General features: G+C 48.5%; 2 protein-coding genes and 1 pseudogene across 9 annotated transcripts in view; 2 read left to right on the forward strand and 1 right to left on the reverse strand.

Annotated features, from left to right (window-relative positions):
- The window catches only part of LOC105498260 (ASH1 like histone lysine methyltransferase), a 232,084-nt gene extending 220,622 nt beyond the window's left edge, over positions 1 to 11,462 (forward strand). For all 5 annotated transcript variants that reach the window (XM_071083894.1, XM_071083898.1, XM_071083903.1 and 2 more), the window contains 7 exons: positions 1,520 to 1,610; positions 2,047 to 2,185; positions 2,301 to 2,473; positions 4,630 to 4,796; positions 7,059 to 7,099; positions 8,322 to 8,623; positions 8,962 to 11,462. In XM_071083894.1, coding sequence (XP_070939995.1) covers positions 1,520 to 1,610; positions 2,047 to 2,185; positions 2,301 to 2,473; positions 4,630 to 4,796; positions 7,059 to 7,099; positions 8,322 to 8,623; positions 8,962 to 9,053 — 1,005 coding nt within the window. In that variant the 3' untranslated portion in view covers positions 9,054 to 11,462. The remainder of the gene's footprint in view (positions 1 to 1,519; positions 1,611 to 2,046; positions 2,186 to 2,300; positions 2,474 to 4,629; positions 4,797 to 7,058; positions 7,100 to 8,321; positions 8,624 to 8,961) is intronic.
- Positions 2,480 to 4,688, forward strand: LOC105498023 (transcription factor BTF3 homolog 4 pseudogene; annotated as a pseudogene).
- A 3,901-nt stretch (positions 11,463 to 15,363) lies between the features above and the next one.
- Positions 15,364 to 25,632, reverse strand: LOC105498015 (RUN and SH3 domain containing 1). Of its 4 annotated transcripts, XM_011769738.2 has the most exons (11): positions 25,507 to 25,632; positions 23,361 to 24,812; positions 22,679 to 23,089; positions 21,540 to 21,638; positions 21,303 to 21,379; positions 21,002 to 21,176; positions 20,820 to 20,925; positions 20,581 to 20,627; positions 19,343 to 19,895; positions 18,204 to 18,329; positions 15,364 to 16,073 (listed from the first exon to the last, which is right to left on the reverse strand). In XM_011769738.2, exons 2-11 carry the CDS (start codon positions 24,724 to 24,726, stop codon positions 15,905 to 15,907), a joined length of 3,129 nt encoding a protein of 1,042 aa, XP_011768040.2. In that variant the 5' UTR covers positions 24,727 to 24,812; positions 25,507 to 25,632; the 3' UTR covers positions 15,364 to 15,904. The 4 variants fall into 4 exon arrangements, with proteins under 4 accessions (XP_011768040.2, XP_011768041.2, XP_011768043.1 ...); XM_011769739.2 differs by lacking the exon at positions 22,679 to 23,089; XM_011769741.2 differs by lacking the exons at positions 22,679 to 23,089; positions 23,361 to 24,812; positions 25,507 to 25,632 and adding an exon at positions 21,927 to 22,665.
- Positions 25,633 to 25,652: the final 20 nt, after the last annotated feature.

Genomic DNA, 25,652 nt, shown 5'->3' on the forward strand with positions numbered 1-25,652 from the left:
GGTGAAACCCCATCTCTACTAAAAATTCAAAACTTAGCTGGGCACGGTGGCGGTGTGTGCCTGTAATCCCAGCTACTCAGGAGTCTGAGGCAGAAGAATCACTTGAACCTGGGAGATGGAGGTTGCAGTGAGCTGAGATCACACCACTGCGCTCTAGCCTAGGCAACAGAGCAAGACTCTGTCTCAAAAAAAAAAAAAGAAAAAGGCTGGGCGTGATGGCTTAGGCCTATAATCCCAGCATTTTGGGAGGCCGAGGCAGGCAGATCACAAGGTCAAGAGATCAAGACCATCCTCGGCCGGGCGCAGTGGCTCATGGCTGCAATCCCAGCACTTTGAGAGGCCGACGCCAGTGGATCATGAGGTCAGGAGTTCAAGACCCTGTCTTGAAACCCCGTCTCTACTAAAACTACAAAAAAAATTAGCCGGGTGCAGTGGCAGGTGCCTGTAATCCCAGCTATTTGGGAGTCTGAGGCAGGAGAATCACTTGAACCTGGGCGGCAGAGGTTGCAGTGAGCCAAGATCATGCCACTGCACTCTAGCCTGGGTGACAGAGTGAGACTCAGTCTCAAAAAAAAAAAAAAAAAAAGACCATCCTGGCCAACATGGTGAAACCCCATCTCTACTAAAAATACAAAAATTAGCTGGGTGTGGTGTTGCGTGCCTGTAGTCCCAGCTACTCGGGGGGCTGAAGCAGGAGAATCACTTGAATCTGGAGGCAGAAGTTGCATTGAGCCAAGATTGCACCACTGTACCCCAACCTGGCGACAGAGCAAGACTCCGTTTCAAAAAAAAAAACAGAAACAAAACTGAGGTTTTTATAAACACTATCAGATGTCCATGAAAGGAATAGCTTATAGAATCCAGAACTTGGTATTCTTAACGTCATTTATGTTAGACAGTGGTTTAAGTGAGAAGAACACTGGACTCAGAATCAGCAAACGTTAGAGTTAGGCTCACTTCATAGGAGAGAGGGTGGGTGGCTTGCCTAAGTCATTAAGTGGGTTCTTGGCTTGGCTCTGCTATCTTTATATGTGTGATTTTGGGCAAGTCAATTTTTAAAAAGAAGAGATTTAGGCAGTATTTCTTAACAGTGTTGCTGTTGTCATGTTTAGGTGCATAGTTCTTATTGTGATGGATGCATTTCAGAATGTTTGGCTTCCTTGGACCCTGGGCATTAAATACCAGTAGTATTACCCAATCATTGTAATAATTAGTCTCCCTTAACACATTTTCATATGGCCCCTAGATTACATAGAGCAACTACACAATTAGTGCTTCATAAAACATAGATTGAGATACTTAGCCTATCACTTTTGTCCTCTACCTTCGCTTTTCCAGGTTTAACAACTGTAGTTGCTTTCATCTTTTTTGTATATCTGTGATATATTGAAATGACTAAACAGTAAGTTTTGATTGATTGAGAATTCTAGGTTTTAGTTCTTTTTCTCTCCTGAAGAGAAATAAGTAGGCTGAATGTAGTAATTCCAGCCCTTATACATTGGCTTTCTGCTCCTATCAGGAGGTTCCCATGATCCCTCGGCCCCACTATGCCCAACCTGGCTGTGTCTACTTCATCTGTTTGCTCCGAGATGACTTGCTGCTTCGTCAGGGTATGTATTACAGGAGCTAACCCTACTTGTCAGAGGTGACCTTTCTGTATAGTAGGAAGTCTCTACTGTCTCCTTCATAGTCATTGTCTCCGTACAGCCTTGAATAGCAATAAAATGTAAGTTTTTATATCTGCAGTCCTTGTGCTTACATGCATCACCTCTCCATCAAATAATACTAATTTGAAATGATAGACATGTTATAAAGCTAATTTTAAGACTCAAAAAACACATAGGAAGCTCAAGAAATAGAATGCCTACCTTATATTATTGTCGTAGTCTAGAATTGATTATCATCACTTAACACTGCTGCTTTTAGCTCTCTGTATTTATACTGTTTCCGATTATGAGTTCTATGTAGATCCTGAGTCAAATAGATGCCTAACAGAATTCATACAAGAATCATTTTATGTTTCTTCTGTGTTCTGGGTCTTCCTAGGTGACTGTGTTTATCTGATGAGGGATAGTCGGCGCACCCCTGATGGCCACCCGGTCCGTCAGTCCTATCGACTGTTATCTCACATTAACCGAGATAAACTTGACATCTTTCGCATTGAGAAACTTTGGAAGAATGAAAAGTATGTGCTGAGGTCCTGTCCTTTTCTTCCAGCCATGCTGTACCAGCGGAGCTGAATGTTCACTAGGATCTTGCTAATCAGTTAAACCTCTCCCTTCTCACTTTTCCTTTTTTAGAGAGGAACGGTTTGCCTTTGGTCATCATTATTTCCGTCCCCATGAAACACACCACTCTCCATCCCGTCGGTTCTATCATAATGAACTATTTCGGGTGCCACTGTATGAGATCATTCCTTTGGAGGCTGTAGTGGGGACCTGCTGTGTGTTGGACCTTTATACGTATTGTAAAGGTAAGTGATCTGGGCTAGTTAAAAAATGACCTCGGGGAGGCAGCCATCTTGCTGTTGCCGCGTGCTGGTATTGGAGGACCCTCCCTGCTTCAGATTTACCAACAGCATGAATCAAGAAAAGTTAACCAAACTTCAGGCTCAGGTCCGGATAGGGGGCAAGGGTACAGCTCGCAGAAAGAAGAAGGTGGTATACAGAACAGCTACAGCTGATGACAAAAAGCTTCAGAGTTCTCTAAAAAAACTGGCTGTGAATAATATAGCTGGTATTGAAGAGGTGAACATGATTAAAGATGATGGGACAGTTATTCATTTCAACAATCCCAAAGTCCAAGCTTCCCTTTCTGCTAACACCTTTGCAATTACTGGTCATGCAGAAGCCAAACCAATCACAGAAATGTTTCCTGGAATATTAAGTCAGCTTGGTGCTGACAGTTTAACAAGCCTTAGGAAGTTAGCTGAACAGTTCCCACAGCAAGTCTTGGACAGTAAAGCACCAAAACCAGAAGACATTGATGAGGAGGATGATGATGTTCCAGATCTTGTAGAAAATTTTGATGAGGCATCAAAGAATGAAGCTAACTAAAAGTTTGGTTTTTGGAAGCTGGCATGGACTAGATTTAACAAATCAGCTATGTGGTTCCAAAGTTTTACAGACACAGAGAACATCACCTGTTACTAGTTCAGTAATATAAATATTTTGTATATTAATAATGCTGTTTGTTCAGCATTTTTCAGTCATTTGATTTTGCATTTTGCACTTCCTCCCAGGATATTTTTTTGGTCAAAATATGAAGTATTGGTGCAGTTTGAGGGTGTTTTGTTTTTTTGATTCCTGGTTTTTTTGTTTTTTGTTTGGGGTATTTTTGGTGTATGTATGTTTATGTATGTGTGTGGGTATGTGTGTATACAGTGGAGAGCAAATTGGAAAACAGTTCTATTTATCCTCCTCCCTCCCCAGTAGAAATAAAAAAAAAATCTTTAAAAAAAAAAAAAAATGACCTCGGCCAAGTACAGTGGCTCACGCCAGTAATCCCAGCAGTGTGGAAGGCTGAGGCAGGCAGATTGCTTAATCAAACCAGCCTGGCCAACATGGCAAAACTCTGCCTCTATAGCCAGGCATGGCACTGTGGGCCTGTAGTCCCAGCTTCTGCGAGAATTGCTAAGCCTGGGAGGCAGAGGTTGCAGTGAGCCAGGATTGCACCACTGCACTCCAACCTGTGCAACAGAATGAGACCCTGCCTAAAAAAAAAAAAAAAAAATGACCTCAATGACCTCATGTCTCCTGTTCATTGCCCACCCCATTCTTGTTGTCTGTATATGATGAAAGATTCTCCAAGCTTAGCTATGAAACTTTAGAGAGCTATACTATATTTTTCCTTTCTTTTACCTGGTGCTTTGTACTCAATAAACGTTTATTCTTTTTTATTAAATTTAGTTAATTTTCTTAATACTGTGTTCTAATTTCAAATTCCAGCTCCACCACATTTTATCTATGTTCCCTTGGGGAATTTACTTAATCTAAGTATCAATTTCCCATTGAAAATAAGGATTATTATCTATTTTAAAGAGTTCTTAAAAGATTATATAAAATAATCTACAAAAGCACTCAGCCTAGTTTATGGTTTAGAGTAAAAGCTCAATATATGTTATTTGTCATTATTAGCAGAGTTCAGTTGCCTAGACTGTTCTCTCAGAATCATAGCAAAATAGTCTAAAAGAATATGTATTCCATTCCAAAATTGACAGACTGCTTGCAGTTCTGTGATGCTGATGAGTCCTCCTTGTCTCAGTTAAAAAGCGTTCATTTACAAATGTGCTTCCCTCAAATTTATACCTCTATTCTTTTCTTGTAACTCCCCCATAACCTGCTCTGTTTTTCCCTGAAAATACTCCCTCACACATCCCTGCGGTACTCAGTTTACATTTTTGGTTTATTTCCATCCATTCTGCTGTATATTTACTTTATCTTTTGTTGACACTAGTGTCTGAGAACTCTTTGTCCAACAACTACCAAATGCTTAGTTGTCCTACCTCTTTAGCTACCATGTAGGGTTTTAAGGATCTAGCTGCTCTCCCATTGGTGTGTATGGGGTCTTTGGGCAGCTCAGGGGGAGAAATGGGGAAATAGGATTTCTTAACACTGGTTGGACCCATAGGGAGACCCAAAGGAGTGAAGGAGCAAGATGTGTACATCTGTGATTATCGGCTTGACAAGTCAGCACACCTGTTTTACAAGATCCACCGGAACCGCTATCCTGTCTGCACCAAACCCTATGCTTTTGATCACTTCCCCAAGAAGCTCACTCCCAAAAAAGATTTCTCGGTGAGTCTCCTTCCTTTCTTAACACTACATGTTAGGACAATCTGGTTCATGCATGAAATTCACTAAGCGAAAATCTTCATGTAGCTCTCTGCTTCTTCATCCAGATTCCATCCCAAGCTCTGAAAATCTCTGTCTCTATTTGGGACATTTGAACAGCATAAGTACATTTCCTCACATAGACTGTATCTCAGAAAATTGTTGATTATAGTGTTATACCTTTCCTCTTTTCTCTTTCGTCTGTTTAATCTTTGCTGTCGAGTCCCACATCTGTAGGTTTTTGTTTTGTTTTGTCTTTCACACCCATAATTTTAAGAAACAAGAACCCTGAAAAACGCCTTTTTTTCCTCTCATTGAGAACACACCTATAAAAGAAGAACCTTCACAGAAAATAATTCAGGGCTTTTTCTTTTTATGCCCGCATTAAAAATGGAAGACATGATCATTATGTAAAATTTGTGAACATGGTGAAACCCTGTCTCTACTAAAAATACAAAAATTAGCCAGGTGTGGTGGCGTGCGCCTGTAATCCCAGCTATTCAGGAGGCTGAGGCAGGAGAATCGCTTGAACCTGGAAGGCGGAGGTTGCAGTGAGCAGAGATCACGCCGTTGCACTCCAACTTGGGTGACAGAGCGAGACTCCATCTCAAAACAATAACAAAACAAATAAAATTTGTGGTAGTGATGTTTATTGTGTAAACATCATGGTGACTCGTGTGTAATCTCAGCACTTTGGGAGACCAAGGCAGGAGGATCACTTGAGCCCAGGAGTTTGAGGTTACAGTAAGCCGATTGTGCCACTGCACTCCAGTCTGAGTGACAGAGACCCTGTCTCAAAAAAAAAAAAAATTAAGTATAGAAGCATTAAGAGGAAAAAAGTTATGTATATACTCCACTATCCAGAAAATAACCATTTTTAACATTTTCATTTTCAAACTTTTTCCTGTATATTTTTTCTTTCAAATTGTTGAGAACCGTGTGCCAGTTATATGTTTTGTCATTCATCATTCCATAAAGATTTTGCTTATCCATTCATCTGCTTTAATAAAACCCTGGCTGAGCTCCTCATTTTGAGTCTTCTTTTAGTGGGCCTGTCAAAATTCATAGCTGTCACCCTGGAATCCCTAGAAATAATCTAACCAGAGCCGGGCACGGTGGCTCACGCCTGTAATCCCAGAACTTTGGGAGGCCAAAGCAGGTGGATCACAAAGTCAGGAGATTGAGACCGGCCTGGCTGACATGGTGAAACCTCATCTCTACTAAAAATACAAAAATTAGCCAGGCATGGTGGTGCACGCCTGTAATCCCAGTTACTCGGGAGACTGAGGCAGAAGAGTTGCTTGAACCCAGAGGCAGAGATTGCAGTGAGCCAAGATTACGCCACTGCACTCCAGCCTGGCGACAGGGCAAGACTCCATCTCACAAAAAAAAAAAGAAAAAAGGAAAGAAAAAGAAATAACCAGAAAACAAAGCAATACATTCCTGTTTTCCCTATTTTTTTTTTTTTTAATTTTCCAAACCGTCTTTTGCATTCTCTGCCCACCACCAGGTCTTTCCTCACATCAAGACTTATTTGGTCTTGCTTGCTCAATCAATAGCTTACTGATTAGCTTTGAAACCCCAACCTTAACTACAGTCATGTGTAACATGTTTCAGTCAACATTGGACTGCGTATGCAACAGTGATCCCATAAGATTATAATGGAGCTGAAGAATTCTGTCCTGTCATCTAGTGATGTCATAGCTGTCGTAACATACTGCAATGTATTACCTTTTCTGTGTTTAGGTACACAATACTTAACATTGTATTACAACTACCTATAGTATTCAGTATAGTACTGTGCTGTATATATAGGCTCGTAGCCCAGGAGCAATAGGCTATACTAAATAGCTTAGGTGTATAGTAGGCTATACTATCTAGGTTTGTGTAAGGACACTTTATGATGTTTACATAACAATCAAATCACCTGACGACATACTTCTCAGAACATATCCCCATTATTAAGTAACATATGACTGTATTTAAAAGGTGAAATGGAGTAGAGAAAATCGTGCACTTATCCCTCCCATTGACATCCTGGGAGCACAAAATGCTGATAATCATTGTGGCCTGCATATTAATAGAAGTACTAGATTTCTCATCTTAAAACAAAGTCACCCAAGTTGTCTACTGCCCTACTATGTTCCTTATCCTGAGTGGCCCCAGAGGAGAGCTAGCTTTCCCAGCTTCTACAATATGCTTACCTCTTCCTTTTCTTATCTGCAGCCTCATTACGTCCCAGACAACTACAAGAGGAATGGAGGACGGTAAGTCCTATGGGGGGATATGAGGATCCTAAGGGATTGACCAAGAGCTTGAATGGAGCAAGAAAACAAACAACTACCCACTCAGCTCCACTTCTAGGACTGGGTATTCTCTGCAGAATAGCCCAGGGTAGCGCCAGCACTATGGAAGAACTAAACTTCAGTAGATGTGGTCCCATTATGGAGCCTTAGTTGGAGCAACAGAGAGATGTGCAGAGATTTGAAACAGAACTCCAGACTCGGAAAAGTTTCTTTTAGATGTCTGTAAGCTTTCCCCATTACCTCAAGGTATATCAGCTCTTGGTGCCTCTATCAAGGAACAGATGTAGCGAGTACAGTTTTCACTGAGGTATGAACTATGGGTTCATAGTTTTCATTTTTGCTTATTTTGTACATGAGGATTATTCCTAAAGAAAGATGACAGAAGGCTTTTTCTTCAGTCTCCTCATCTGTTCAATGGGGGCATAACAACTGCTTTACCTACACCAATAGCTTACCATAAGGGAGAAAATATTAGACTATTGAGGTAAAAAAGGGAAGCAGGAAAATTTAAAACTCCATTTACATATTTATTATTGTAGTTGGATTATTGGCATCACAAGGTTGTGCTATACTTTTCTAGTCATGAAGCAGTCATTTAGAACCAGCTAAGCAATTTTATTAGCCCTTGTATATTTTATGGATTCCTATATCATTTGTGCATATTCCTAAGAGAAATAATAAAAGTTGAATTTTACAAATAAAATTAAATTTCAGGTAAAGGTGGCCGGGCGCGGTGGCTCAAGCCTGTAATCCCAGCACTTTGGGAGGCCAAGACGGGCAGATCATGAGGTCAGGAGATCGAGACCATCCTGGCTAACATGGTGAAACCCCGTCTCTACTAAAATATACAAAAAACTAGCCGGGCGAGGTGGTGGGCGCCTGTAGTTCCAGCTACTCGGGAGGCTGAGGCAGGAGAATGGCGTAAACCCGGGAGGCAGAGCTTGCAGTGAGCGGAGATCCAGCCAGAGCGAGACTCCGTCTCAAAAAAAAAAAAAAGAAAAAAAATTTCAGGTAAAGGTAGTGATTTGTTCAAATAATAATAAAGCAAAAATGAAAGTCAAGTTTCTTACCTCAAGCTCTAAGTGCTGGACTCCAGGATCTCAAGCCATCCTGAGATCTCCTTCCCTTCATCCCCTTTTCCTCCTCAAGTGTCTTGCACTAAATTCAAATATCCTTCTGGCAGATCATCCTGGAAGTCTGAGCGCTCAAAGCCACCCCTAAAAGACTTGGGCCAGGAGGATGATGCTCTACCCTTGATTGAAGAGGTTCTGGCCCGTCAAGAGCAAACAGCCAGTGAGATACCCAGCCTGGAGGAGCCAGAACGGGAGGGGGCCACTGCTAACGTCAGTGAGGGTGAAAAAAAAACAGAGGAAAGTAGTCAAGAACCCCAATCAACCTGTACCCCTGAGGAACGACGGCATAACCAACGGGAACGACTCAACCAGATCTTGCTCAATCTCCTTGAAAAAATCCCTGGAAAAAATGGTAAGAATAATCAGGTTCATATCTAGGGTTTAAGATAAATGTGAAATGAGAGGGAATGGAAAAAAAATTGTAATTACTGGTTCAGCATCCAAAATATTCTAAGAAAATGGTATAGTTCTTTCATAGGCTTGCTTTTAGTTATATCTTGGGAGTGAAACTGGAAGGTGAGATGATCTCCTCTAAAGAACCACGTTTTTCATGTAGGGCTGGAGGATGGTCTAAATTGCTTATAGGTCAGAAAAGGAATCATTGAGTTCCTGTGCTCTCCTTAGAGCTCAAATGTGGAATAAGGAGTAGGAGAGTGGTATTTTGATGAGCCTTCTTGGTTCTGTTTTCAGCCATTGATGTGACCTACTTGCTGGAGGAAGGATCAGGCAGGAAACTGCGAAGGCGTACTTTGTTTATCCCAGAAAACAGCTTTCGAAAGTGACCCTCAAAGAATGAGAACCTCAAGCATCTGGGATCCAGTGGACTGATTAGCTAATCAGTCCTGCCTCCTGCTCTCTGGGTATAGACCGGGGTGGAAAGGGTCTGTCCAGGCAAGGGGAATGGGGCCATGTTGTTGACATTAGGTACTTAATAAGCCTTGGAGCTAGTGGAGAGGGAGAGGAAGGGGTTCTGTCCAAGACAGTTCAGGTTAATTAATTTTCCTCTCCATTGCTTCACCTTAAGGGTTAATAATGTAGAGAGGAGGGAGAACCACACTGATGACCAGAACCTACTGGTACTTTATAGTATTTGCCCCTCCCCACAGCTTAGGTTTTTCTGTCATCCTCAGATCCCACAGACATTGCTAAGAAGCTACTTCCTATACCCAGGTATAACTCAAAATCCAAAGGGATAGGGCCAGGATCCCTATTCCTACCCCGTCTATTCTCTATTGGCTCCAAGAGCTACCCCAGAGACCTTAAACAGAAACAGTAGCTGGGGCTTCTTCCCAGATACCTGACTAGGGAAGTTTCTCTCTCCTTTCTTGCCCAACCAGGTCAAAGTAAAATGTGAGTTGACAGCTCAAAGCACTTGTAACTGCTGCCCCCTCCCTACCTCTACTCCCCAAAATGGAATCATGGGATAGAGAAGGCCCCCATGGGGTCAGAAGGGCACAGTAGTTCTTGCAATTATTTTTGTTTTACCCTTCATAACCTGTCGGACATATTTTTTTCTAATGAGAAAGCCAGGCCCCCACCAGCACACATGCTGTTTTTAATGCGCTGTAGTTCTTGTGTGTCTGCTGTGCTGTGCAAATGGAGATTCAGTTCAAAGTAAAATCATTTAAAAACCTACATAAAAAGAACTCTAAACCCACCCCGGCAACAAAAGTCACTACATAAACTGTTCAGCAGTATTCACCTATCAGAGTATTTGTTGTGAGTATAGATTATCAATTGAAAACACTACTCTTGTTTTCTTAATTGTACAGTTTTCAATGTCCCTTTCTTAAAGAGACAGTGTATTTCTCTTCACCCCTAGTCCCATCTTCCCTCACCCTCCTGAATGACATCAGGAGGTATATCCAGGGTGTCTTCTTCCTTCCTACTCTCTTGACTAGAAGTTACCAGACTATACTGTCTCTTTAAAAATAAAATTTAAAAAGCTTTGTTGTCTTTTCAGACATACATATGCATATATGTTTTAGATGTTCTTATAAGAGAAAAGATGGTTTTTAAATGTGCCAAGTTGTGTGTGTGTGTGTGTATATATGTGTGTGTATGTGTGTGTGTATATGTGTGTGTATATATATACACACACACACAGACACACACCTGCTGCGTGATTGGTAAGCAATACAATAGTAAACATGTCCCTATTACTTTTTTCTAATATTGGACCAATGCTGTCCTAATTGTACATTTCCCCTTATGGTGACGATGCTCTGACTCGTTTAGGTAGACACATTGACCACCTTCCATTCCATTGAATATTTTTTTCTTTTTCCCCTTTCTGTGTCATTCTTGAGGAAAAAACAAAAGAGATAGGGGATGCCAATGATCCCCTTGAGCAGAGAAAAAAAGGAAAATAAATATTTTATTAAAGAAAAAAGAGAATTAAGAAAATAGTTTGGAGTATTTTCTTACTGTAGAGAAGCACTGTACATTACTAAGAGACCTGGGTATAAGATACTCACATGTGGAGCTGGAAAAATCGCATGTCCAAGCCCGTTTGAGTGGTTTCTTTTGTTTTTCATTGCAGGGAGTGGGTGGGAGGGAGGTGGGACTAGGGGCACTTTGGGGGTCTCCTTTTAGTCAAAAGCGAGAAAATGACAAGAAAGAGATTAAAATTCAATGTTTCCTTTATAGTGTTAAACACTAAAATTTTAAAAAAGATGAAAAAGAAAAAAAACTTTGTAAAATGCGAGAACAGAAGCAAAAGACACTACGCTCTGTCATTTTATCTTTCTTTTGTTGAAAGACTAAAAAAAAAACTGAAATGTTTTTTAGACAATCAAATGTTAGGTAAGTGCAAAAACTTGTTTTTTCTTACTGGTGTAGAAATTAATGCCTTTTTTTATTTTTCAGTTATTTTATAATAACGAAATAAAAAGAACCCCCCAGCTGCCAGGCGGGTTTTGGTGTTTGAAATGCGGGGCAAAGCACTACATCACTGCAAATAGATACAGAGTTAGTCTGCATGTCTGTAGGCTGTGTGATTGCGGAAAATATAAATGCTGCTAATATATTTCCTTTTTACAAAAGCATATCTAAATAGATGATTGTTTTGATGTTAATCTTTGTAAATTATGTATTACCAATTTTAACATTGGATGTAATTGCATACAAAGCTTGCATCTCAATCCTTGAAAGTCTAGTATTAAATGGAAAAAACTTTTCCTAACTGTGGACTGATGAGCTTGTTATTTTTTTCCTCCTTCTTATCCCCCATTTATCTTCCAAGAACAACTTCATCCTGTTTCCAAGGGGATCTTTCTGAAACAACATCATAAACATACTAGGCTGCACATGAGCACACTCACTGCTGTTGACTACTGGATAAAGTCAGTACTAGGATCTTTCTAGTCTGGACCCAGCCTAATCAATCAGCACAATAACAATACACACCAAATGTCCAGTTGCTTTTTTGTTTTTTGTTTTTGAGACAGAGTCTCCCTGTTACCCAAGCTGGAATGCAGTGGCACAGTCTCAGCTCACTGCAACCTCCACATCCCGGATTCAAATGAGCCTTCTGTCTCAGCCTCCCAAGTAGCTGGAACTACAGGCATGCACCACCATGCCTGGCTAATTCTTGTACTTTTTGTGCAGACAGGGTTTCACCATATTGGCCAAGCTAGTCCAGCTGTTTTGTTGGGTTTTTTGGGTTTTGTTTTGTTTTGTTTTTGAGACAAAGTCTCACTGTGTTGCCCTGTCCAGAGTGCAGTGATGCATTACAGCTCACTGCAACCTCAACCTCCTGGGCTGAAGCAATCCTCCCAACTCAGCCTCCTGAGTTGCTAGGACTACAGGGGCACACCACCACACCTGGCTAATGTTTTTATTTTTTGTAGAGATGGGGGTCTCCCTGTGTTGCCCAGGCTAGTCTCAAATTCTTGGGCTCAAGTGATCCAGTCACCTCAGCCTCCCAAAGTTCTGGGACTACAGGCATGAGCCACCACGGCTGCCCAGCTGTTTCTTTTCTTTTCTTTTTATTTTTTTTGGGGATGGAGTCTTGCTCTCACGCAGGCAGGAGTCCAGTGGTACAGCCTTGGCTCACTGCAACCTCTGCCTCCTGGGTTCAAGGGATTCTCCTGCCTCAGCCTCCCAAGTAGCTGGGATTATAGGCACCAACCACCATGCCCAGCTAATTTTTTTTGTATTTTAGTAGAGACAGGAGTTTCACCATATTGGCCAGGCTGGTCTTGAACTCCTGACTGCAAGTGATCCGCCCACCTCCGCCTCCCAGAATGCTGGGATTACAGGCCTGAGCCACCATACCTGGCCCCAGCTATTTCTTAAACATGCCATGCAGGCGGATCACCTAAGGTCTCAAAAAACAAAAACAAAAAACCATGCCATCCTATTCTACATCTCCATCCTTTGTACACACATGCATCATCATCTCATTAATTCTCAGCAACAACCACTGAGGCCAGCAATATATAACTTTAGGCTACGTTTTTTTAGGCCACTGTGTGTTAGACCATTTCTATCATAAGCAGTTTTCATATATTTATTAATCCTCACAAAAGCACTCTGTGGTGGGTACCAAATCCCAATTTTATGAGGAAATTGAAGCAAAAGACAATTTAGGTAACTTGCCCAAGATCACATAGTTAATCTTCATAATAACCCTCTGAAGTTATTCCCATTTTCTAAGAGTGAAAACTGAAGCTCAGGAAGGTTAAGTAACTTGCCAAAGGTCACCCAGTAACTAGGGTTGGAGCCAGAACTCCAAAGTCTGTGTACTCCTCCACAAATAGAAAAGGGTCGTAAGTAGACAAAGTGACGCTACTCATTAAGGAAGATAAACTCATTCCTGCAGATAACTGAAAAGCCTACCAAAACTTTGTCCCAGACATAAGTTAAACATTTAGGCTGGGAGTTCAGCTAGAATACAGTTGCTCAGAAGTAGCAAGACAGCTTACTCCAACAGTTCAATCTCTACTCCTACAAGGACTTGAGGTTCAAGACTAGATCAGAGGGCCCTACTGTTACATAATGGTTTCTTCATGACTGCAAAAACAATATGTTACTGTTACATTTTTTTAAGATTATCTTTAATTTTTTCTTTCTTTTTTTTTTTTTTTTTTTTTTTGAGACAGAGCTTTGCCCTTATTGCCCAGGCTGGAGTGCAATGGCGCGATCTCGGCTCACCACCACCTCTGCCTCCCAGGTTCAAGCAATTCTCCTGCCTCGGCCCCCCAGATAGCTGGGATTACAGGCATGTGCCACCGTGCCCGGCTAATTTTGTATTTTTCGTAGAGATGGGGTTTCTCCATGTCGATCAGGCTGGTCTCAAACTCCTGACCTCAGGTGATCCATCCACCTCAGCCTCCCAAAGTGCTGCGATTACAGGCATGAGGCACCGCGCCCAGACGCTTTTCTTTAATTTTTGACCTTTGGATCTATTGCAGTTGTTCTATTCTAGATCATATATATATATATATATATATATATTTTTTTTTTTTTTTTTTTTTCTTTTTTTTGAGAGGGATGCCCTTTCTCTGTCTTACAGGCTGGAGTGGAGTGGAGTGCTACGGTGCAATCAAAACTCACTGCAGCCTTGAACTCCTAGGCTCAAGTGATCCTCCCACCTCAGCTTCCCAAAGTAGCTGGGACTACAGGTGCATGCCACCACTCCCAGGTTTTTTTTAATAGACTGTTTTGCTATACTGCCTGACCGCAAGCAATCCTCCCACATCAGCCTCCCAAAGTGCTGGGATTACAGACATGAGCCACCACACCTGGCCTCTCTTTTTACTTGGAACTTTTTGTTGTTGTTGTCAGGTGCCTGGGTTACTTGGAATTATATCATCAGAGTGATAGATACTAAGTAGAAAAAATGGTGACATTTCTTTTTTTTTTTTTTTTTTTTTTTTTTTTGAGATAGAGTGCAGTGGCGCGATCTCGGCTTACTGCAAGCTCCGCCTCCTGGTTCACACCATTCTCCTGCCTCAGCCTCCCATGTAGCTGGAACTACAGGCGCCTGCCACCATGCCCCGCTAATTTTTTTGTATTTTTAGTAGAGATGGGGTTTCACTGTGTTAGCCAGGATGGCCTTTATGTCCTGACCTCGTCATCTGCCCACCTTGGCTTCCCAAAGTGCTGGGATTATAGGTGTGAGCACCGCGCCCGGCTAGTAGAACAAATGGTGACATTTCTTACAACTCTTTGTTGTTTTGAAACAGGTTCTCACTTTGTCACCCAGGCTGGAATGCAGTGGCACAATCTCGGCTCACTGCAGCTTCGACCTCCACAGCTCAAAGGATCCTCCTGCCTCAGCCCTCCAACTAGCTGGGACCACAGGCATGTGTCACCACACCTGGCTAATTTTTTGTAGAGACGGGGTTTTGCCATGTTGCCAAGGCTGGGTTCGAACTCCTGAGCTCAAGTGATCTGTTTGTCTCAGCCTCCCAAAGTGCTGGGATTACAGGTGTGAGCCACTGTGCCCGGTGCAAATCTTTAATCCTTCCCTTCACCTCAGATATGAAGTACAATTTCAAGGGCTAAGTCCTCTCCTCCCCCATATTTATGCAAGCTCCTATCCTGTTAGTCTAGCTAAACAGAGAAAGTCATACAGTAGAGAAGCACTTGTGAGATTCAGGAACCAGTGAGGGACTACTTCTCTATTCTTCAGGGAGCATTAAGAACGAAAAGAGGGCCGGGCGCGGTGGCTCAAGCCTGTAATCCCAGCACTTTGGGAGGCCGAGACGGGCGGATCACGAGGTCAGGAGATCGAGACCATCCTGGCTAACACAATGAAACCCCGTCTCCACTAAAAATACAAAAAAATTAGCCGGGCGTGGTGGCGGTGCCTGTAGTCCCAGCTACTCGGGAGGCTGAGGCAGGAGAATGGCGGGAACCCGGGAGGCGGAGCTTGCAGTGAGCCGAGATCGCTCCACTGCACTCCAGCCTGCGCGACAGAGCGAGACTCCGCCTCAAAAAAAAAAAATAAATAAATAAATAAATAAATAAATAAATAAATAAATAAAAGAACGAAAAGAAACATCTGCCTTATGCCTCCCATAGGAGGTCCTTCTTCTCCTCCCCCATAGCCTATGTCCTGAAACCCACAGTGAAAGACACACATTCAACTCCCATACTTTATTGGGACAAAGGAGGAAGGATGCAAATCATCACCACAGGCCCACCCACCAGGGGTGTCCAGGCTTCAGCACCTAGTACAGCATGAGTACATTATCAATACAGACAACGTGGGAGGGGTGGAGTGAGGAAGATTCCATACACAGGAAGGAGACTAGAGGTCCTTCTAGGCTTGGGGGCTGAGGCATGTATTGTACTGGCACAGTCCACTTATGGATGAAGAAGGAGGTCTAGATTTCCATTTTGCAGATAGATAGGAAGGAAGACATTCCCTTATACAGATGGGAAAAAGGAAAGGAAGATTTCCTGGAGGGCAATTCCCTTTTTATATATTTGGAAGAAGAGCAGATTTCACCTTACAGGTGGGTATAGGAGGGAAGAAGGAAAGTTTATTTTAAACATTAGCAGAAATGTGGGAAGAAATGTCATTTTGCAGACAGGGAAAATGCTTCTGGGATGGTGTTCACTGGCCATTCCATTCCCAGGTGACAGGAAGGAGACACATACACAGGAAAGGGTCCCAGGGCTACAGAACAAGGGAGGTATACCCCACAGGCACCAGACCCTCCACGCCATCCCGCCCACAGCGGAGCCAGTCCTCATCCACTGTGGTAATGACACGCAGCACTTCCCCACGCCGGAAGCTCAACTGGTCAGGTCTTGCAGCGGTATGATCACAGAGAGCCCGAACTGCCCTGAGGGGAGCCAGAGGAAGATACTGGGATGAAGTGAGGTAGGGGTGCCCAGCTGTCCCCGGGTGTCACCTCCAGAGTGCCCTTGTTGGTTTGGCTCAGTGAACATTGACTGGGCTCTGGAAGGGACTTGAGAACCAATCATCAACATGGTGGTTCTATCTGGGGCCCCAGCCTTCTGAGTGCCAAACCCACTCTAGCTGCTTATTTGACACTATTTGCACTTCTCTCTGATGCTTCAAATTCAACATAGGCAAACGAAATGACTCACCCTCAAAACCAGTCCCTCCTCATGTCGCCTACAGTGGTAAACAGCACCACTTTCTACCCACACTTGCTCCTGGTAAAAACCTGGGCATCTCACTCCATACATCCAATCCATCACCAAAACCTGTTTGGTGTTTGGATCTCCTACTACTCCATCTACTCTTTTTATTTATTTATTTATTTTTTGAGACAGAGTCTCTCTCTGTTCCCCAGGCTGGAGTGCAGTGCTGTGATCTCGGCAGCCTCCACCTCCTGGGTTCAAGCAATTCTCCTGCCTCAGCCTCCAGAGTAGCTGGGACTACAGGTGCCCACCACCACCACGCCTGGCTAATTTTTGTATTTTTAGTAAAGACAGGGTTTCGCCATGTTGTCCAGGCTGGTCTTGAATTCCTGACTTCAGGTGATCCACCGCGCCCAACTGCCAAATGCTTTTTTTTTTTTTTTTTTTTTTTTTTTGAGACGGAGTCTCACGCTGTTGCCCAGGCTGGAGTGCAGTGGCGCAATCTCGGCTCACTGCAAGCTCCGCCTCCCGGGTTCCCGCCATTTTCCTGCCTCAGCCTCCTGAGTAGCTGGGACTACAGGCGCCCGCCACCGCGCCCGGCTAATTTTTTGTATTTTTAGTAGAGACGGGGTTTCACTGTGGTCTCGATCTCCTGACCTTGTGATCCGCCCGCCTCGGCCTCCCAAAGTGCTGGGATTACAGGCTTGAGCCACCGCGCCCGGCCTAAATGCTTTTATAAAATGTTTAGTGACCAGGTATGGTGGCTCCCACCTGTAATCCCAGCACTTTGGGAGGCCGAGGTAGGCAGATCACTTGAGGCCAGGAGTTTAAGACCAGCCTGCACAACACGGCGAAACCCTGTCTCTACTAAAGTTACAAAAATTAGCCAGGCATGGTGGCAGGCGCTACTCTGGAGGCTGAGGCAAGAGAATCTCTTGAGCCCAGGAGGCGAGGTTGCAGTGAGCCAAAATCGTGTCACTACACTCCAGCCTGGACGAGAGTGAGACTCTTGTCTCAAAAAAAAAAAATTATGTTTAGTCTCTATAACTATAAAAAAGGTATTGCATCGTATCCTCTTTTTATAGAAAGAATCCTGGCCGGGCACAGTGGCTCATGCCTCTAATCCCAGTACTTTGGGAGGCTGAGGCGGGCAGATCTCCTGAGGTCAGGAGTTCTAGACCAGCCTGGGCAACACGGTGAAACCCTGTCTCTACTAAAAATGCAAAAATTGGCCAGGCACAGTGGCTCATGCCTGTAATCCTAGCACTTTGGGAGGCCAAGGCAGGTGGATCACAAGGTCAGGAGATCGAGACCATTCTGGCCAACATGGTGAAACCCCCTTCTCTACTAAAAATACAAAAATTAGCTGGGCGTGGCGGCACGGGCCTGTAATCCCAGCTACTCAGGAGGCTTAGCAGAAGAATCGCTTGAACCCAAGAGGCAGAGATTGCAGTGAGCCCAGATCGCCCCACTGTACTCCAGCTTGGCAACAGAGCTAGACTCCGTCTCAAAAATAAAAAACACAAAGCTGGGTGTGGTGGCGGGCACCTGTAGTCCCAGCTACTCGGTAGGCTGAGACAGGCGAACCCAGGATGGGGAGGTTGCAGTGAGCCGAGATCATGCCCCTGCACTCCAGCCTAAGCGACAGAGCAAGACTCTGTCTCCAAAAAAAAAAAAAAAAAAAAAAAAAAAAAAAAATCCAAGGCTCAGACAAATGAGTGACACATCGATAATAAATAGAAAAGCTGCAATGCACACTAAGCATGGTCTTATTTTAAAGCCCAGGTTTTTTTACACTACCTCCCATCCATGCTGTGATAGCATACATGGTTACACACTAGTGCATCCTCCCCAGTCCTCCTTACCTATGGGTTTGCACCATGCTGGGTGCTGAGGCCTCAAGCTCCTGAGGAGAAGGTGTCTCAGGAGGTGCCCCCCGCTTCACAAGAGCCAACACACTCACTGTCGGGGGCAGCCAGCTAGATGGTCTCCTAAAAGAAGGGACATAGGGTCACAGCTCAACCCACCTCCAGAAAACCCAAAGAACCCTGGGGTTTGGAGGGAGGGAGAGGCTAAGGGGCCTCACTGTGGTTCAAAAGAGGTCAGGGGTTAGTCACTGCTGAGGGCAGAGTGTTAATTATTAGATACAGGCATTTTCAGGCTGATGAGGGAGATGACAACAAAAGTCCACAACACCACAAATCACAAGGAACCTATGGACCCAGCAGGGTCTAGAGAGGCTCAGAACGAAAGGGCCACTAGAGAACATCTCAAGCCATTAAAGAGCCACCAGTTATTGAGGCCTGGAGCAGGGATTCGCAATTTTGCTTGTTTGGAGAGGAGACAGGGTCTCGCTTTGTCACCCAGGCTGGAATGCAGCAGTGTGATTACAGCTCACTGCAGCCTCGACCTCCTAGGCTCAAGCTGTCCTCCCACCTCAGCCTCCTAGAGCAGCTGGGACTACCACCAGGTGTGTGCCACCATGCCCAGCTAATTTTTGTATTTTTCTATAGGGACAGGGTTTCACCATGTTGCCCAGGCTGTTTTTCATTTTTCTAAAGGACCAGAGAGTAAATACAGTTGACCCTTGAACAAAGCAGGTTTGAAATGCGCAAGCTCACCTATATGCAGGTTTTTTCCAACTGAACAGAAAATACTGTATTCTCAGGATATAATACCCACATATACTGAGGGCTATCTTTTCCTATACATCAACATAGGACTTGAGTATGTCATATTTTAGTGTATGTGAGGGTCCTAGAACCAATTCCCCACATGTACCTGGGGATAACTATATTTTCGGACCTAGGACCAAGAGGGAAAATTGAGATCATTATATAGGCACTTAATATAACCATTAAAATGTAACCATTTTTAGCTCATGGCTGTAGAAAAACAGACTGCCAACCTCTGCCCTAAAGGATCATCACTATAGAGTTTCAAATGAGGCCACTGGGAGATCTGAGAGTCAGAAGGTCATAGAAAGGACAAGGTACCCCATTACCTGGACTTTAGGGCTCCACTCTCATTTTCTGTGGGGCCCCCAGGCACTCCAAATAGTCTTCCCAACCAGAGGCCCCTGCCTGGTGCCATTTCATCTGTGGGCAGGGGTCTCTCCTGTGCACCTTCTTCAGCTGCAGTCCCATGATGCCCCGGTGCCCATCGGGAAAGAGGAAAGCCCTCAGTACCCCCAGAGGCATAGACCCGGGAGGCCTGGGTCAGCTGCTCCCACCAGCTCCCTGGTGTGGGAAGGTTTGGAGAGTCTGAGGGGTCTGGAGCAGCTTCCTTGGAAGTCCCCCGAAGGCTCTGGGCCAGCCGGCCCCCCAGGTGCAGCATGGCTTGCATAGTCTGCTGCAGAGCCGGAGGCGGGCCTGGAGGGGCGGGCGCCTGAGGTGGGCCCAGGGGCAGGTGGTGGTGGTGCTCAAAGAGCAGGTCCAGGTGGAAGGTGAGCACCGACAAAGGCTGCAGCAGGAGCAGCAGCTCTGTGGACAGGGAGGGACAGCCACCATGGGCCAGGGAGAAGAATCCTGTTGGCAGGTACAGGAGGGAGAGCAGGCCTGGAAAAGAGCAGGCCAACATCAGCTTCTGCCCTGGACCTAGTCCCAGAGGACCCCCCAGAGCAGCCCACCAGTCAGCACACATCCTCCCAGGCCTCACTCTGCTGGGCACTGAGGCAGAGAGGAGGAAGGGTGTGGTGAGCTATAGGTCTGACATCCCTGCCTGCGTGGAACCTCGCCCAAATAGGAAGACACACACAGCAAGTGGTGACAAGTAACTAAGTGACAGTGCAAAGGCTACAGAGGAGGAGGACAGGAGAGCCATAGAAGCACATACAAAATGGTGTGGGGGTTGGCCTAGTCTGAGGGTAGAGGTAAGGCCTCACTGGGGAAGGACTCAAAGGATGAATGACAGTTCATGAGGAAGCAGGAGGGGCAGGAGATAGAGGAACAACATAAGCAGGGCCTTGGAGCAGGAAGGGCCAGGCGGGAAGACTGTTGGCAAGACCAGGGAAAGCCCTGGCCTCCAAGGCAGGGGAAGAGGGCAGAGGCCAGACAGCCAAGGCTTTGGGTCTTTCATCCTATGGGCGATGGGCCTCCTTAGAAAGTTTTAATTAGAAGAGTAATAAGATCGGAGATCTGGATTAATGGCATTCTGGCACCAGTGGGAACCAGCAGGAGAGAACCCTTTCCTTCCCATCCTCCCAGCCCATCAGCCCCATCCTCTCCCATCTGAACCTCTGACCTGCATCTTCCTGGAGACTGGAAAACCACAGCTCCAACTGCTTGGTGCTGGGGGAGAAAAGAGGGAATGGAAGTTCAGGGAGGTAGAGGACTCCAGTCCTTTCTGGGTGGAGGATGGGAGATGAGATTGGAAGGAGGGGGGGCCTTCTCTGGGGACATGAGGTACTACTACTGTGTCCCACCCATGATGCTCTTGCAGTCCCAGGTCGTGGGAAGGGCACTGGGAAGAAGGCAACTCACTTGAGAAGGCCCAGGATAAAGGCATGGAAGCGGCTACGGCTGCTGCTCAGCGGGGCTAGACGGCTGACCTGGCTATACAGGGTTCCAAGGGAGCGGGTGCTGGAGCCTGAGAACGTGGGGTGCAGTCAGCCAAGCCCGGCCCAGCCCTGCGCACTGCCGGGTCCCACGCCCTCCTGGCTCACCTGGCTTCACCGACGCCTCCACCACGCTCCAGGGGCTGCTCCTGCGCTGCCCGGTGATGAGGTCCTTCCGGAAAGGCTTCAGCCCATCCGCCACCAGGGCGTGGAGGGCCGGGCAGAGGGTGGTCAGCACCAGGTGCCCCACATCCGGGCTCAGCCGGCTATCACCCAACTGGGCCTGGAGGCGGCGCGATGCGGATGGGTCCAGAGATCCCTCCAGCCACCACCCGCCAACCGTTCCCGCACCCACCGCGGAGCTCCATTACCCTCCTCATCCCAACACCCTCCCTCCAGCCACCTTCACCTTCTGCACCAAGTTCCGGGCGGCCCCGAAATGCGAGATGATTTTATCCACGGAGGCGCTGACGGCTATCAGGAGACCTGGGAGGGGAGGGAAAGGGAAGACGCTAGGAGGCCGCGCCCCTACCCAGGCTTGCCCGAGGGGCGTGGAGAGACTGCCTTCGGACAGCCTGAGAGAGCAGGGCCGGGGGCGAGGGGCAGTTCATTCGGAAGCGCGGGGTCGGGAGTCAGGGTGCCCTACCTTTCTTCTGCTCCTGCAGCTGACCAGTCCCACTCTGGGCTTCTGCCATCCACAGCCGCTGGGCTCCGGAGACACCGGCGAAGGACCACGAACTACGGACTGGCGTAAGGGAAGAAGGGCGCGGTGACACTTACCAAGGGTTATTCCGAGGACTCCGGGCTTCCACACAAGTTGTCTCCGGCGGGTCTCCCCGAAGGGTCTTGGGGAGAAGAGGCGCAGGGCCGCCTGGAGCACGGGGTAGCTCGACCCGAGCCCCGGAGTGAAATCCCGCACACTTCCCGGCACTCGCTGTCCCCCAGCCCCATCCCGGTTCCCGGTGCCCTCCCTCAGGGCACAGCCCCCACCTCCAGGATCCCGGAAATCCGGGAGCGAGACGGCAGCGCTCACCTCCCGCCTGCCCCGCTAGGGCCTGTAGGGCGGGAGAGGACAGGGCGCCGGGAGGGAGGTGCAGCCCTGCGCACCGCCCCGGGGCCCAGTCCAGCCTGCGGAGCCCCGGGGAGCACGTGGGCGGCGTGGACCAATGGAAAGACAGACAGAGGGGAAAGGGAGGAGACGGAGGGAGGCGAGACCCGAGGATTGGGAGGCTGGAAGGCGCCGGAAAGGGGAAACCCGGGTCGCGCAGCAGTCTCTAGGTGGAGGGTGCCCTCTTCATCCCGCATGGGACTGGACTCGCGGAGAGGGCGTGGCCAGAACTTCTAGTGCCAAAGAGCTCCCGGGAGCTTCACCCTCCACCCCTTCCGAGCAAGGTGGGGGGACAGGCCCGAGATGCACAGGCCAAGGAATTCCACGGAGGGTGTGACCCAAAGTCCCTAACAACAGACTCGCTGGGACCCCCTAGGCTTGTCATGGAGGCTGGGTAAACCCGTGTCCATTATGCCCAGGCGGGTCTGGAGGGAGAGGGGACCGGGCCACGGAGCAGGAAAGGCAACAACTTCCCCTCTCCAGCACTAGGAACGGGGCCAGATTCCCCAAAACCGACGAACTTGCTTGGAGTCCGCCGAAACTGAAGGGCGGGACCAAGCTGGGCAACCCCAGAAAAAAAGCGAAAATGGGGCCGGGCGATAGTGGGAGGGGCCTTGGAGCGGGCGGGGCGGCCCGCCTGAGGCGTGGCCCGCGGGGCTTGCCCGGGTCCGTCTTACGTAGCCTGGGCGGAGGCGATGGGCTCCTGGTCCAGCGAGGGGCCTTCGGCGGACGAGGTTGCGGTGGCAGCGGGGGGACGGGTACCTGGCGGGGTGGGGGAGCCGCGGCGGGGAAGGTGCTACTTCTGGGAAAGAGCGGGGACAGCAGCAGTGCCAGCTCGGGGCTGGCCAGGCAGGGCAAGGCTCCCCGAGTCGGAGGCGAATAGGCTCCCACTGGGGACAGGCGGACGGGCAGCAGCTGCTCCTCTGGGGGGCTCGGCGCCCCCAGCAGCCGCAGCCCGGCGCCAGGCCACCCGGTCAGAGGAGCCAGGAGCAGAGACCCAGCTGCGCCTGCGCCCCCACCCTCCAACAGGGGGCGCCCGTCGGCCGAGAACCGGAAAACCAGGGGCCGAGGGAGCAGGAGGGGACCGGCTGCAGGCGGGATTGGCGGGGCCAGGCGCAGAGGGAAGGAGGGCAGCGGGATGGGCAGCCAGGCAAGGAGGGGCGGGAAGAAGAGGGAGCAAAGAGTTAGTCCCGTAACCCAATGACCCACCCAGTTTCCCTTTCCCGGAGCGCTCCCTGGTAGAAGGGGCGGGGAGGATGGGTGACACAGAATGGAGGGAAGACAGGGGGCCGGGTTGGAAGCCTAGGAGGCGTGAGCAGCCGAAGCCCAGCCCTCCTCCCGCTTCTTGCGACCTCTTACCCTCCAGGCCGGCCTGCGCGCCCGGCTCTCCCGGCTCCTTCGCGGCTGGGGCCTCCTCGCCAGCCGCTGGGCTGACAGCCCGGCCCTCCTCGGACTGCCCCTCCGCTATGGGCTGCAGTCCAGGTCGGTTCTTCTTCCTTCGGGGAGGGACAGGCGGGGGTGGGGGCCGGGGCGGGACCAAAGCCCAGCCAGCTGGGGGGTCTCGAGGCGGGACTGGCGGGGGTGGGGCCCGGCTTCGGGACCGGAGTTCCTTGAAGGTGGTGACTTCCCGAGGAGGTGCCGAGGAGCCGCCCAGCGACCCCGAGGGGGGCAGCTCGGTGTCGGGCGAGAAGACTATGAGCCAGTCACTGCGATCTTTCTTGGCCTGCGGGACGAGGGGCAGCCCTGGGCCCCGCTTGCGCTTCTGGGCCAGCTCGTGGAAGGACGTGATTGTCCGGTGGGGCACCGGCTCCTCGCTGACGTCACTTCTCCATCCTCCATCAATTTTCCCTGCATCTGTTTTCGAGCCAGAATCAGTTATTCTTGTGTTGGTTTTCCAACCAGAGTCGAATTTTTCAGGTTCATTTTTCCAGCTAGAGTTAACATTCACGTTGTTTTTCCAACCAATGTTACTGTTTTCCGTGGTTTTCCATTCAGCTTTAGTTTTCTCTGTGTCAATTTTCCAAATTGGGTTAATCTTCCAACTGGGCTCCGTTTTCCCAGCGTCGATTTTCCCATCATCCGCCTCTAAGAGCTCAGAGGTAGGGAGATCCTGCTCCGCGCTCTCATCCTCTTCCTCCAAGCCTGGGGAAGGGAGGTCCTGGCAGGTGGTCAGGGCGTTGCAGTTCGAGTCCAGGCCAGGATCGGGTGAAGAAGAAGCTCCGGAGCAGGAATCAGGAGAGCAGCAGAAGCTGTCCGGTGAGCAGGTGCCAGGGCCTGCTGAAGCCAGTGGGGAACCCTGCTCCAGGGGGATGATACTGGGCTGAGGGTGGGCATCCTCATCACCAGGGAGGTCCCGCAAGTAGACTGAGACGGGGGACTCATCGGGGCTAAGATCTGAGCAGGAGCTGAGCGAGGAAGAGCAGCCTGGGTCTGAGGGAGAGGCAGCCCCCTCTTCCTCCTGTGATGGGTCCTGCCGGTTTTCTAGGCCCGGACCGTGCTCCTGGCAGCACCGGCAGGGCACAGCTGGGCTGTTGGAATTGGCGTCCACCAGGGTGCCACTGCAGGGGCCCCTGCTCTCCTTGCCCCCAGTGTCTCCTGGGGGAGGGGATGTGCTCAAGGGCCCTTCCCGTAGCTCAGGACGGCGGGACAAGTGCAGGCCCAGGGAGACGTGCTGGAGATGGATGTGATTGAGGTTGCAGAGTAAAGCTCTCTGAGGAGACAGCATGGTGCCAGCGGTGATGGGATGGCTTCTAGAGAACCAGGAGGGTAGGGTCTCTCACATCCACCTACCTGGCAACCACAGGTGCAGACCTAGAAGACAGGGGTGGCGAAGCCCAGCCAGTGAGGACAGGAGCTGCGGGAAGGACACTGAGGTGACTGACGGCAGCAGCAGGCCTGAAGGCTCTGGCTGCTTTGGAAGATATTTCAATGAGATGCAAATCGCAATCGACTGGCCATTAGTTTCCACTGCAGTGTTTGCAGGTGGAGTCGAATGTAACCCTCCGGGAATGGAGCCGGGAGGGTCAGAGAACGCGGCTGCGCTCTGGATTTCCGAAGGGGGGCGGGGGCCCGGAAGAGGTCCGGGCCCAGAATGGACCTCCGGGTCCCTGCTGCCGCAATCTGGCCCTGCCCTCCTGCCTACCCCTTACTCCCACAGGAAGGGACCCAGAGAGACCCAGCCAGATGCCCTGAAAGGAGGCGGGGGATGGGGTTGGGTCGATATGCAGAGTTTGCCTGGTGAATGCAGGAAAGGGGTGGGAGCTGGAGAGGAAAAGGATGGAGCAGCCGTCAGCTCGTCAACTCCACATCTGCTGGCTGCCTCCGCCGGGCTCCAGCCTGCGCCCTCGCCCCTCAGAACAGCGGTATGTCCATTCTCTCCGCATTCGTCTCCATCGTTCAGTCACCACCGCACCCCTTCTCTATTCATTTCTCCTGCTCCCTTGTCCTGCCCCGCCCCTCGTGCCCTGGTCCATCGGTCTACACCCATGGGCCGAGCCCTCCTCACCAGGGTCCTCCTGGAACCGCTCCGGCCTTGGGCTTGTCCTCGGCTCCCACGGTCCCCGCCCGGCGGGGCACAGAGCGGGAGGGGAGGGGCACTAGCACAACCCACTCTGCGCAGCGCATCTGCACCCCTTCGCGCATGGGCGTGGC

This window comes from Macaca nemestrina, chromosome 1, assembly GCF_043159975.1.
Source record: "Macaca nemestrina isolate mMacNem1 chromosome 1, mMacNem.hap1, whole genome shotgun sequence".
In the NCBI taxonomy this organism is placed as follows: domain Eukaryota; kingdom Metazoa; phylum Chordata; class Mammalia; order Primates; family Cercopithecidae; genus Macaca; species Macaca nemestrina.